Genomic DNA, 12682 nt, shown 5'->3' on the forward strand with positions numbered 1-12682 from the left:
GTGGTCTTAAATGTGCATTTCTTCCTGTTGTAGACACCTGGACCCCTTTGGAACGTCGGTGAACTACCTCGACTCTGCGTTCAGAAACGTAAGGAACCTTGGCATAGTGTCAGTGACTTCCACAGACATCAGCTCCTTGTATGCCAAGGCACAGCATGTTGCCCGGCGTCACTACGGATGTAACATTGTCCGAACAGAGTATTACAAGGAGCTAGCGGCCAGAATTGTCGTAGCTGCAGTGGCAAGGTACCATATTGCCAGTGGTGACCTACTGTGTTTTACTGTGACTCGTGATTTTGAGTGCTAATACTGCGAATGAGTGCTTATTTTTCAAAATACACATGAAAGTTTTAATCCTATACCCCTAACATATAATTTTAATTTGACTTACTGGTTTTAATTTTATGGTTTTTAACCGTATACTCGTTTACTTTGTGTGTGTTTGTATAGGTGCATGTGTGGAGGTCAGGGATAACTTGAAGTAGTTGGTCCTCTCATCTACCTACCATCATGTAGGTTCTGGAGATCAAACTCAGTCATGAGGCTTGGCAGCAGCCACTCTCGCCACTGAGCCATTTTAAGGGCCTATATTCTTGTGTTTTGTCAAATCTTTATTTAAATGTTTATATCTGAAACATGAAAAAGAAACAATAAAAGTGAAAATTAATTTTAGACCTGTCTTAATTTAGTAGTTACAAGAGTAGGCAAGAAGGTAGCAACATAAAAAGGAAAAACAAAAATTCTTTTTAGACTTACAAGCTATCGTTTCACCATCAAATAGTCTGAGTAAAATGATGGCTTCTTACTTGACTCTGAAATTAACCCTGTAAGGCAGGGGGGTCTTTCTGTTCCCCTAGGATTTTGGAGATGTTGAAATGGAGGAAGACTTATCTACTGCGTACAGAACTTTATGCTACTAGAAAAGACGTGTGTGTGTGTGTCTGTGTGTGTGTGTGTGTGTGTGTGTGTGTGTGAGAGAGAGAGAGAGAGAGAGAGAGAGAGAGAGAGAGAGAAAGGCAGAGACAGCAGGGGCTGTCTCACCACATGCATCAGAAGAGGGCACCAGATCCTCTGGAACTAGAGTTACAGGCAGTTGTAAGCCACCATGTGGGTGCTGGGAAATGAACCCCAGTTTTCTGCAAGAGCAGCAAGTACTCTTAACTGCTAAACCATCTTTCCGGCACCTACAAAAATAAGTTAATGCAATTTGACACTGAGAGTATCAGTAATAGATGGTCAGACAGTTCACTTGCTAATGCAGACACAAGTTCTGTGGCACTTAGATGGAAAGCCTCCCCTCAGCGTAATAATAGGGCATTAGTCTGCATAGGTCTCCAGTGAATGGTAAGGGAGCAAAGCCCTGATACAGAGTCCGCACATGATTCTTGCAATATATCCTTAAGAACAAATTTGGAAATGATGTTATCTTACAGAACTTAATCCAAAGAATCTGTAAAACGACTAGAGGAAGGGGCTTTGACTATGTTTCAGTAAATAGTCGGCAGCTAGCATATAATTTTGCATATGGTCAGTACGGTAATAAATCTAAATGGTTTGGAAGAAGCTTTTCTAGGAAACGATAGATTAAATTTGGACTAGTAATCATGATTACAGAAAAGTCGTGTTGAAAGCCCCAGTCCACCCATAGTTTGCCTCTGCGTTAGCGCAGTCAGCACAGTGCTCTGCACAAAGGGAGAAGAGCCGTTGGGATAGCTTGAGTTTTGTTTTGTTTTTTGTAGTTTAATGTATTTTAATAGCAAACTTACAGGAACAGCACAAACAACATTAAAAACATGTACTTGCATGTAGGACAACTCCGTTAGAAAAGTATAGTGAATGGATAGACTCTACTGTATAATAAAATGTTATAAATACCATTTAGTTGCAGTTAATAAGAAATTTACTTATTTTTAAAAAAAATCCAAATGCTAGTATTGTCTAGAAAGTTTTAATTTTAATTTAATAATTTTATAAAATTTATAATTGTTATAAGGTTGAACTGTTGAAATGTGTTCACTGAAACATTTTGCTTGCATCAATGCTTTACACCTTGCATTTATATTAAAAATTCACACACAAATGAACATGGAGAAACTGCCAATACCTGATTCTGTCTCCTATGTTTCCACTTGCAATCAAAAAAAATTTTTTTCCTCTTCTTCTTGTTTTTTTTCACAGAGCTGCAGCACGGTGCAACAAAGGTGTGGAAGTGCTGTTTGCCGTGGCTCTGGAGCACTTCGTGTTGGTAGTTGTGAGGGTCTTAAGAGGGCCCACTTCAGCAGACGAGACTGCCAAGAAAATCCAGTACCTGATCCACTGCCAGTGGTGTGAGGAGAGGATATTTCAGAAGGACGGTAACATGGTGGAAGGTGAGCTGGAGCTCCTCTGGCCTGCACACTGCATATCAGCACCCCGAGGACAGGCCTGCGTCACATCCCAGTTGTACGTACTGTACCGTGCTCTCAAAGCGCTGTTGGAGACCTGGACTGCTCTTGCCCCACCACTTACTGAAACATTTAGAGATAACATAGTTTTTCCACTATCAACTAATCTCAGGAACGTCAGTCAGATTACCTATGTAACTATACTATTATAAATTATTAATTTTATAAAAAAGTATTTTCATGTTTCTGGCTAAGCATTCATTGAGTCCCCACTGTATGTCAGGCCTTCAGACATAGCTGCAACTCTTGGAAGCTCTTAGAAAACTTGGTGTCTGTTTTCTTGGGGTCCAGCAACAGTCTTACCCATTGTTGTCTATTAAGTTCTGGTGTTTTTAATTTGAATTTTTTAAATGTATATGGGGGTTTTGTCTGCCTATATATCTTAGTGTGTGCCTGGTCCCTGCAGAGGTCAGGAATGGCGTCTCCTGGGCTGGGTCTTCTGGAGCTGGAGTTAGAGACAGTTGTGAGCCTGTGTGAGTGCTGAGATCAAACCCCAGTTCCCTGGAAGAGCAGCCGGTGCTCGGAACTGTCGAGGTTTCTCTTCAGCCGCTGGATGTGAATTTTTTAAGAACTCTTTACAAATCAAAGTTATTTATCCTTTGCTGTATAAATTGCAAGGTGTTTGTTTATTTGGTTTGGTTTGGTTTCTTCCCTCAGTCCACTTGGCTTATTTATTTTTAGTTTAGGCTTTGGGTTCTTTCCTGGGGTGGAGGGCGGGGACTTGGTCGGTTGATTGGATTTTGCTCATGGTAAAGTTCCATATATTCTGCTTCTGTTTGTGAAGACCTCCCTCCCTATCCCTGTACATCCCTATCCCTGGTACTTCTGTTTGTGAAGACCTCCCTCCCTATCCCTGTACATCCCTATCCCTGGTGCTTCTGTTTGTGAAGACCTCCCTCCCTATCCCTGTACATCCCTATCCCTGGTGCTTCTGTTTGTGAAGACCTCCCTCCCTATCCCTGTACATCCCTATCCCTGGTACTTCTGTTTGTGAAGACCTCCCTCCCTATCCCTGTACATCCCTATCCCTGGTACTTCTGTTTGTGAAGACCTCCCTCCCTATCCCTGTACATCCCTATCCCTGGTGCTTCTGTTTGTGAAGACCTCCCTCCCTATCCCTGGCTACTTCCAGGGTGGGCAGGTTTTATTGACTAGGCCAGCTCTTGTCCACTAATAGACGATGTACTCTCCGTCTTGTACTAAGCCCTCCCTACTTGACAGTTTCTGGTTTCCTGGTTTTTCTATGGAAGGGCATTCATAACCTCTACCACACCGATTGAAGCATTTTAGCTGTTATTTTTTGATAGTGTCTTATATGTCTCAGCCAATCATGACCTTGAACTTTTTTTTTAGCTTTTGTTTGTTTTTATTTACTTATCGTGTATCTATATATGTGGTTTGCCATGGCATGCATGAGGCAATCAGAGTTCAACCTATGGGAGGCAGTTTTTTCTACAAGCTGTGTGGGTCCAAAGAGATCCAACAGTTGTCATCTGGCTTGTCACCAAGCTGGCCATCACACTGACCCATCTCACTGGCCTTAGCCTTGAACTTCTGACTGCGATGCCTCTCCCTTCCAGATGCTTAGATGTAGACCTGCCTGGTTTCCGAGGCGCTTCAGATGGAGCATAAGCTTTTGTGCCAACTCTGTGCCCTCTGCCAGCTGACCCACACCCCAGCCCTAACAGTTTATTATGCTAGGGGTCAAAGCCAGCCAGCCAGCTCACCAACAGAGTTCCTCTTACCCTGTTGAGTAACAAGATAATATCAGATAGACTAGAACTGATTGATCTTATCAATCAGTTATCTAGGAATAACCTGGAGTTAGAGGAATTTATTTGAAGGGGTCTTTTTGATTTTTTTTTTTTTTTTTTGATTTTTCAAGACAGGGTCTCACTACATTATATAGCTCTGGCTGGCCTTGAACTCACTGTGTAGACCAGGCTGGCCTAAAGACATGCATTACCATGCCTAGTAAGAGGTTCCCATCTTGTTGTTGCTTTGGTTTGGTCTTTGAGACAGGGTTTCTCTGTGTATTCCCCATCTTTGTGGGAAGTTGAACATTACTAATTACTACCAATCCTGTTTTGAAAAGGGGACAGAGTGATGGTGGTCATGGAACTGGACTTGGCATTGTTGTTATTGTTGTTTGTTTGTTTGTAACAGGGCTTTTCTGTGTAGCCCTGGCTGTTCTGGAACTCCCTACAGATCAGGTGGCCTCAAACTCAGAGGTCCACTGCCCCTGCCTTCCTAGTGCTGGGATTAAAGCTGTGGCCACACTGCCCTGCTGTAATTGCTATTTTTAATGATCATATCTACTATCTTAAATCAAAAACTGTTCAACAAAAATATTCTGTTAGCTATTCATGATCTGAATTCCGATTTATGAGTTAAATCATAGTACGCTTAAGCCATGAGACGTTTCTTGGTAATAAATAAGGCAGTGGTATTACTCACTAGTGGCCTTTTAAGATAAGCTGTTAGGTCTCTTTCCTCCCTTCTTCTTCATCCTGGTAAAGGTCATTCTTGCTGCAGGGATGGATCTTTGGGACCCTCCAACTGCTCCCTCCATCAATGTCATCTCTCCAGCTGATGCCTTAGCTCTTGCTATGTCTGTAAGGGAGTCCAGCAGCCTGAGCTAGCTTCTGAGCAAAAATCTTCCTGCTTTTGTCAACATATCCCATCTTCAATTAATTCCCTCAACACTGCAAACATTTCTACCCAGAACTGGACATCCCACTCCTTTGTGATTGAGGTTTTTAACAGTACCTACCTTCAAAGAGTCTTAAGGATTAAGTTTTCAACTACATATAAAGTTCTTAGCACAGTGCCTGGTACATGGTAGGTCCTCAGTATATAGTCATTAATGTAAGTTATAACACATTTGTCATGTATCCTGTATATATATATATATATATATATATATATATATATACATAAACACATCTTTTGTTTTTACAGAAAACCCATATAAACAGCTGCCCTGTAATTGTCATGGGAGCATGCCTGGCAAGACAGCAATAGAACTTGGGCCTCTGTGGTATGTAACCTAAATACAGCGTTCAGTTTGACTTACTGGTTGTCAGCTTCAGAACTCTAAGCAAATAATTATGACTCGCCTTCTGAGAACCTGAGTCTTTTCAGATTTCTCTCTAATAGTCTGAGAGGTAGTAGGATGAAAGGTAAGCTGGTTCTGCAAACTAAATAGCTTGTTTCTGAAGAGTAAGAAAGAGGCTATTGGATTTGTCTTTGAAAGAAGGTGCCTCAGAGGAAGAGATACCTCAGCATGGCCCTCGCTGCTTGTGTAGAAGATGCATGTTGTTCCCCTGGACCCATGTCAGGTGGCTCACAGCTGTCTGTAACTCCAGCTCCAGGGGACCCAGCACCCCATTCTGGCCTCTATAGGCACCTGTACTCCTATGTCATTAACACACACACACACACACACATACACTCACTCTCTCTCTCTCTCTCTCTCTCTCTCTCTCTCTCTCTCTCTCTCTCTCTCTCATACCTTACCTCATTCAAAATACAATAAACCTTTTATTTTAAGAGAGGTCTCATACAGTAAGTAGCTCGGCCCTGGCCCCTGGCCCCTGGCCTCAAACTTGCTGTGTTTTGTCTGCCTTGGTGGAACTGGCCCCTTGTACCACTGCACCTGCCAGGCTCGTGGGCCCAGGAGCCTTCTGGGATCCTCTCCTCGATTGCCGTGAGGCACTAGGATGATATTTGTCCCTCACAGACATGTGAAAAGTGTGGAGCCCTCGCTACCTTCCAGTACTTTCTTAGCTTTATCATCTCCCACACAGCCGTTCTACTCCCTGGTTACAGAACAAACTGACTGACAGCTTGCTGCCTCCAGAAGGATGGACGATCTGGGCCGCCAGCTTCCTCACTTTATGAGCGAGGAAATTATGGCATGGTATTTTAAGTGCTTGCTAAGACTGACCAAAATAATAACGATGGTGATGATAACGATTCTCACTAGGCAGCCAGAACCAGAATTCCATTTTCCTTACTTCCAGGCCAGAGTTTTGGCTGGAACCCCTGACTTTTCACTCAGAACCATTGTCCATGTCCTTATTCTGATGCAGAATCCTTCCCTCTCTCCCCACCTCAGCTCAGGTTATACATCCCGTTTCAAGCTTCTGCTTAGTGTTTCAGCAAAAATAATCTCTAAATGCCCTTTCATAGTCCTTCATTTATTCTCACTATTTAATCTTTATGTATACTACTTTATAGGCTGTCTCATTCCTCTGACAAGTTTGTGAGTTGTCTTTACTGTAAAGGAGAGGTGGGCCTGATGTTACAGGCCATGATTCCAGCCACTCCCGAGCAAGAGATTAGAAGGTCCAGGCCTGCTACACAGTGGGGTTTTAGCCAGTTCAAGGCCAGCCTGGGCAACTTGGTGAAACTGTTGGAGAAGCTATCAGATAAAGGGAGGAGGTAGAAAAAAATGGCTGAAGAGACGGATCAAGTGCTACAGTACTTGTCTTACGTACATAAAGCTCTAGGCTCAAACCCCAGTCCTTAATCCTCGAAGTGACTGCGTAGCTAGTAGATGGAGCCAGCCAGGCTTGGAGTCCAGGTTTTTCTGTCTTGGAATTCATTTTGTCAACTCTGCATATACTGCTCAAATTAAGTGGAAGCATTTAGCCTTGATCCTTTTTGAAACAGCCTCAGTATATAGCCTCAACTAGACTGAAACTCCCTGTGTTGAATATGCTGACCTTGAACTCACACAGATCCACCTGTCTGCTCCTCAGTGTTAGGTTTAAAGATGTGGCGGCGTCCTGGACCGTTCTACACTGCAGTCCTCACATAGCCCCAGATGCAGAGGAACCATTACTGGCTGGAATACAGACTGTGAAAGCTTGGGCTTTGCATTGTGTTCTGCTTACATTTATAGAGTTTTACAGGCCTTTCTACAGTAAGGGCTGTCCTTTCTGTTTGACTGTGTTCTCCAGATACCCACTCTGTTTTTCATAGTACTCTACAACTTATGAGGGACAATAAATTCTTGCTGATTTTATGTGAATTAAATGTTTTCACTAATCTTAACTTACAGAGCTAAAATTTTTAAAAGGGGTGAGAAATTAGTAAATAAATAAAGCTAAAAAATTCCTGAATTTCAATATTAGTCTATCCCATAATTTGTTATATGTTTTTGTTGTGTAATTATGGAAAATACTTTTGTAAGAAAATAAACATTTCTTTTCCAGGTCAAGTTCCCTTTTCAATACTGGATTCCTCAAGAGAATGCTATTTGAATCTATTCATCATGGTTTGGATGACATTCAGCCCCTAATAAAGACATTGATCTTTGAATCAGAGTGTACTCCCCAAAGCCAGTGTTCAGTCCATGCACCTTCAAATACCAACAAGCAAGGTAGCTTGTTAGATTATTTATCCTTGGTGTTATAATGAAGATAATATAATAATCTGCTTCACGTAATCCTTAGTGAGTCTAATCATAGTTTGTTTGGTTCCCCCCCCCCCCCCCCTGGAGGCAAGGTCACATATAGCCCAGGCTGGCCTTGAACTCCTGATCTTCCTACCTTTATCTCCAAAGTGCTGGGCACATACTGCAATGCCTGTCATTCCTCTGTAAACTTTCTACTCATCTATAAAGAAAAATTGTAGCTAATTGTAGGAGTGGTGTAGCCAGATATTTTGGTAATATCCATTGAAGTCCAGAAAATCAATTTGCATATCACTGGGTGAAGCCGGTTTTTACTCCTTAGATAGGGCAGTATCAGTGTGCCTGGCTATTGATAGAAGGAGCAGGGGCAAACTAGTCTTTTCATAATGAAAAGAGCTTGCTGTTACACACATCAAGTTTATCATTTTTTGTCTTTGTTTGAATGCGGGCTCTTTGCTTAGCTGGCCTGGATCTCAGAGATCTACCTGCCTATATCGTCCATGTGCTGAAATTAAAGGTGTGTGCCACCACACTCAGTCTAAAACAGTGTGCGTGTGTGTGTGTGTGTGTGTGTGTGTGTGTGTGTGTGTGTGTGTGTGTGTGTGTGTGTGTGAGAGAGAGAGAGAGAGAAAGTCGTCAGAGGACAGCTTCACAGTTCTGTCCTGTCTTTACGTGGGTTCTGGGAATTGAACTCAGATCACAAAGCCTTTACCTGCTGTGCTATCCCAGTGGCCCAGGAAGTTAAAAATATCACTCTTGTATATTCAAAAATGTAAACGGGAGTCTAGTTTTATTTAAACATTAAATTGTTAATGTCATCTATAAATATGTTCCCCCCCCTTTTTTTTTATTTTAGAAGAAAATGGTGTATTTGTTAAAACCACCGATGATACCACAATAGATATTTACAGTGCACAGGGTATGTATATATTATAATATGTAATCATAATATGTATTTAGGTATCAGTATAGTCTAAATGTATCTTAAATACAGGTTTAAAAACAATATGCATAGCATTAAAGCTTGTAATTACAATATTGCAGTAGTAGTTGCTTCCTTTAACTGTTCCTCTGCAGTGGAAACTTAGAATTCTTGTTAGAAGTATGGGTTAGCTGGTTTAGCTGGGCAGTGGTTGCACACGCCTTTAATCCCAGTACTCAGGTGGCAAAAGCAAGCAGATTTCTTGAGTTTGAGGCCAACCTGGTCTACAGGGTGAGTTCCAAAACAGCCAAGGCTACACAAGGGTACAAGGCTACACTGTCTCAAAAAACAACAAATATTTATGATTTTATTTTTAAAATTATTTATATATATATATATATATGTATTTACATACTTTTTTTAAAAATAAAAATCACCAGGCATATGCATTTAGCACACTTAGCTAAACGGTTAACAGTGCCCTGAGAAGTAGAGGCCTGACCTAGCAGCACCGCTGTGCTGGCCTCTGCACCCGCTCTAGGAGCCCTGTTCTGCCTCACTGTGTTGGTGCTGGAAACTTCAACAGTTTCTTCATTTTCAGCAGAAATGTCTTACATCTCTTTAAGAATAGAAGGTAAAATGTAAATATGTTTTAAGCATTTTAAACCTGTAAGGTTTTCTTACATCTATGTTAAAAAAGTGGACCTGACCTCTGTGGGCTGTTGTATAGCTGTAGTTCTTCATGTTTATATAAAGACTTAGTTCTTCATGTTTATATAAAGACTATCAATACGACACAGACAAAAGGAAGATCCATGTGCTGCGTCTAACAGTACTGAGGTATTGTGTTAGATTTCTCCATCGTAGGCCTCTTTGTAATTTGTTCTACATATGGGTGTTTTTTTTTCACTATGATTTCACATTGATTTCAAATAACAATATAATCAAATTTTACTTATCTGGTTTAATTTTACTTTGGGAGTCCCAGGTTGCCATTTCATATTATTGTAAAAAGGAAATAGTTCAACCTTTTTCATATATCTGCCTTGTAATTACTTATATTAAGCAGATTTCATGTTTTTCCTCCAGGAATAGCATGTGAGGATAATCAATAATCAAGTCTTAGCTGGGTCCCATGCGCTCCTGTAGAACCACAAGGAAGGAGGCTTGGCAGGAGGCTCTGTTGAGCCCCCAGCTCTGAGACTAGCCTGGACAAGCGTCAGGCCTATCTGCCTCCCAGTGTAACAGGCTGAAAGTTCCAGTCATATTTCTTTTAATATTTGACGTCTCAATGACTTTGAGTGTTTATGTGTCTGTATGTTTATGTATGCACGTGTGCACACATATGCCTTTTGGAAAGGTTTGTTGCTGGAATAACTTGTTGGCTCCTTCGCTTAAGATGAGGAGACGGAGTGCTGTGTTGAGAGCGAGGCAATGCAGTCAGTTGGACTTTTTCATCAGTTGGTGGAGCTCTAGAAACCTGTGCAGTTTCAGTTCCTGTCTGCAGTTCCTGTCATTCACTCAGGCTCTGAACAGGGGCAGTCAGAGTGTTGTGTTGTTTTATAAGTACTTATTTTCGGTTACATATATTAGGGGAAGGTACATGTGCATGTGAGTGCAGATGCCAGAGTCCAGAGGAAGGCACTGGATCCCTTGGACCCGTCAAGAGCAGCTAAGAGCCACCATTTTGGGGCTAAGAACTGGCTCCCAGTCCTTTTCAGGAGTGGTGAGTGCTCGTAGCTCTGAGCCATCTCTCCTCCTGTTTCACGTTGATTTCTTTTCTTGAGAGTTTCATACATGGCGGCTGTTGTTGCCTCACACTCTTTGAAGACTTACCCATGTATCAGCATAGAGCAGTCAGGTATTAAGAAATGTCAGTGTCCCGAGGAATGTAGAGTGTAATTTAGGGAGAAAGGGTTTGCACAGACACAGGCCTGCATACAAGAAACAAAGAAAAAGGACAGACTTCGTAGGGGCGAGTGGACCACAGTGTGCAGTGAAGGAATCGGCCCGAGTTCATAAACAGGAAGGGGAAACAGTAGAGGCTTAAAGAAGGTGGAAGGAAGTTCTGACCAAGCAGCAGGTGGATGGATAACATGAATGATAAAAATAAAATAAGGATCAGGAAAGAAAGCATGCCTGAGAAGCAGGAGTTAGTTCCTTTAAAAAAAAATAAACATAGGGTTAGGGATTTAGCTCAGTGGTAGAGCACTTGCTTAGCAAGCACAAGGCCCTGGGTTCAGTCCCCAGCTCCAAAAAATAAATAAATAAATAAATAAACAAACAAACAAACAAACATCCATTCCATCTTCTGTTGTTAAGAGCGTGCTTGTGTGTGTCTTCCAGGCAAGAGAAAAAGTAATGAGATGGCCATTAACGTAGCCAAGAAACAGAAGACGGACGCCAGCACTGCCCACCCTCCCTTTTATTACAACATCCACAGGCACAGCATCAAAGGGATGAACATGCCGAAGTAAGACGGCCAGTGGCAACACATTTATCCCATATTGTAATAATTTAAAACAGGAGAGCCTAATAACTTTCTCTCTCTATTGCAGGTTAAAAAAATTTTTGTGCTGTCTTTCCCAAGCAGGCTTTCGAGTAAGCCGGACTCACTTTGACCCCATGGGTATCCGTACCGATGCCTCTCTGACACAGTTCAAGTCTATCCTGTTAAAGTACAGCACCCCCACGTACACTGGAGGACAGTCAGAAGGTCAGGTGCCTGCACCTGAGGACACAGTAACCGACCCGGTGGAGCTGTCCGTGAATGACAAAGCGGAAGTGAGTGGCTGCCGGAGATGGTGACTGCAAGAGGGTTTCTTCTCAGGGTTCTCCATGATGGCCCAAGTCTCTGTACGGCTGCAATCCTTTTTTATTCTTTCAATTTAGTGAGATAAGATAAAAAAAATTTAAAAAGCACTGTTTTCATTCAAAAAATTCGCTGTTTCTGACTTGGCTGGTGTGAGAGCATTGCTTTTTAAGTTTTTATTATTTTAAAGAAAAAAAATTTAATAAAAACATTTGAAGCCAAGTTTCTGTTATTTTGGTTTTTGGTTTTTTGGTTTTTTTGTTTTTTTGTTTTTCTTCCGGAGCTGAGGACCGAACCCAGGGCCTTGCACTTGCTAGGCAAGCGCTCTACCACTGAGCTAAATCCCCAACCCCGAAGCCAAGTTTCTGACTTTGCCCACATTACTTACAGTTCAGTAATTTAGAAATTTTTCACATGTATTTCTTGGAAATTGGAGCATATAATAAGAGTTGTCCTTACCTTCTCTGATACCGAGAGTAAACCTGGAGGCTCAGGCTCTCAAGGAACTGGACTGCCAGCCTGCGTCACCCGCCCAGCTCAGCATTTATTCTTAACATCACTACTGGTGTGTGCTATTTTTTCCTGTGTACAACATAAAATAAAGCTGGAGCCTTTTATAAACAAAAATGACCTGTATGAAATAGTAAGAATGTTCTTCAAGATGATTTACTTAAAATCTTCCTACTTTTGAGAAATCCTGCTTCTCATTGGTCGTCTTCCTTGTGGTGTTTGAGAAGTGCAGCACTTGCCTGCTACTATATTTTTTACAAGTTTGTCTTCGAAATGACTAATCCTCAGAGTAAGATGTTTATCAAACCAACTGATGTCATTCTTATAATAATGTCACAGATGTGAGATCCCAGAGATGTGACTAATTAGACAGCTTAGGTGAGCCTTAGCTGCCTCAGTTACGCAGACACCAGAGTACCTTAGGTTAGCCGCACCCCCACTCAGAAGGAAGACCAGCCATCTCAAGAGACGCTGGACATGGCTCAGCAGTTGTGTCCACTGGCTGTTCTTGCCGAGGACCCAGATTCTCTTCCCAGCCCACAGCCATCCACAACTCTAGTTCCAGAGGGTCT

The 12682-nt window shown here is 41.9% G+C and overlaps 1 protein-coding gene across 16 annotated transcripts in view; it reads left to right on the plus strand.

Annotated features, from left to right (window-relative positions):
* Window positions 1-11822, plus strand: part of Trmt1l (tRNA methyltransferase 1-like) — a 33072-nt gene extending 21250 nt beyond the window's left edge. For 10 of the 16 annotated variants that reach the window (XM_087580824.1, XM_087580815.1, XM_087580823.1 and 7 more), the window contains 7 exon segments: window positions 34-246; window positions 2179-2369; window positions 5406-5484; window positions 7667-7833; window positions 8723-8785; window positions 11135-11261; window positions 11347-11822. In XM_087580824.1, coding sequence (XP_087436950.1) covers window positions 34-246; window positions 2179-2369; window positions 5406-5484; window positions 7667-7833; window positions 8723-8785; window positions 11135-11261; window positions 11347-11596 — 1090 coding nt within the window. In that variant the 3' untranslated portion in view covers window positions 11597-11822. 16 annotated transcript variants of the gene reach the window in all.
* The last annotated feature ends 860 nt before the right edge of the window (window positions 11823-12682 follow it).

The sequence above is a fragment of the Rattus norvegicus genome, chromosome 13, assembly GCF_021556685.1.
Source record: "Rattus norvegicus strain SHRSP/BbbUtx chromosome 13, alternate assembly SHRSP_T2T, whole genome shotgun sequence".
In the NCBI taxonomy this organism is placed as follows: Eukaryota; Metazoa; Chordata; class Mammalia; order Rodentia; family Muridae; genus Rattus; species Rattus norvegicus.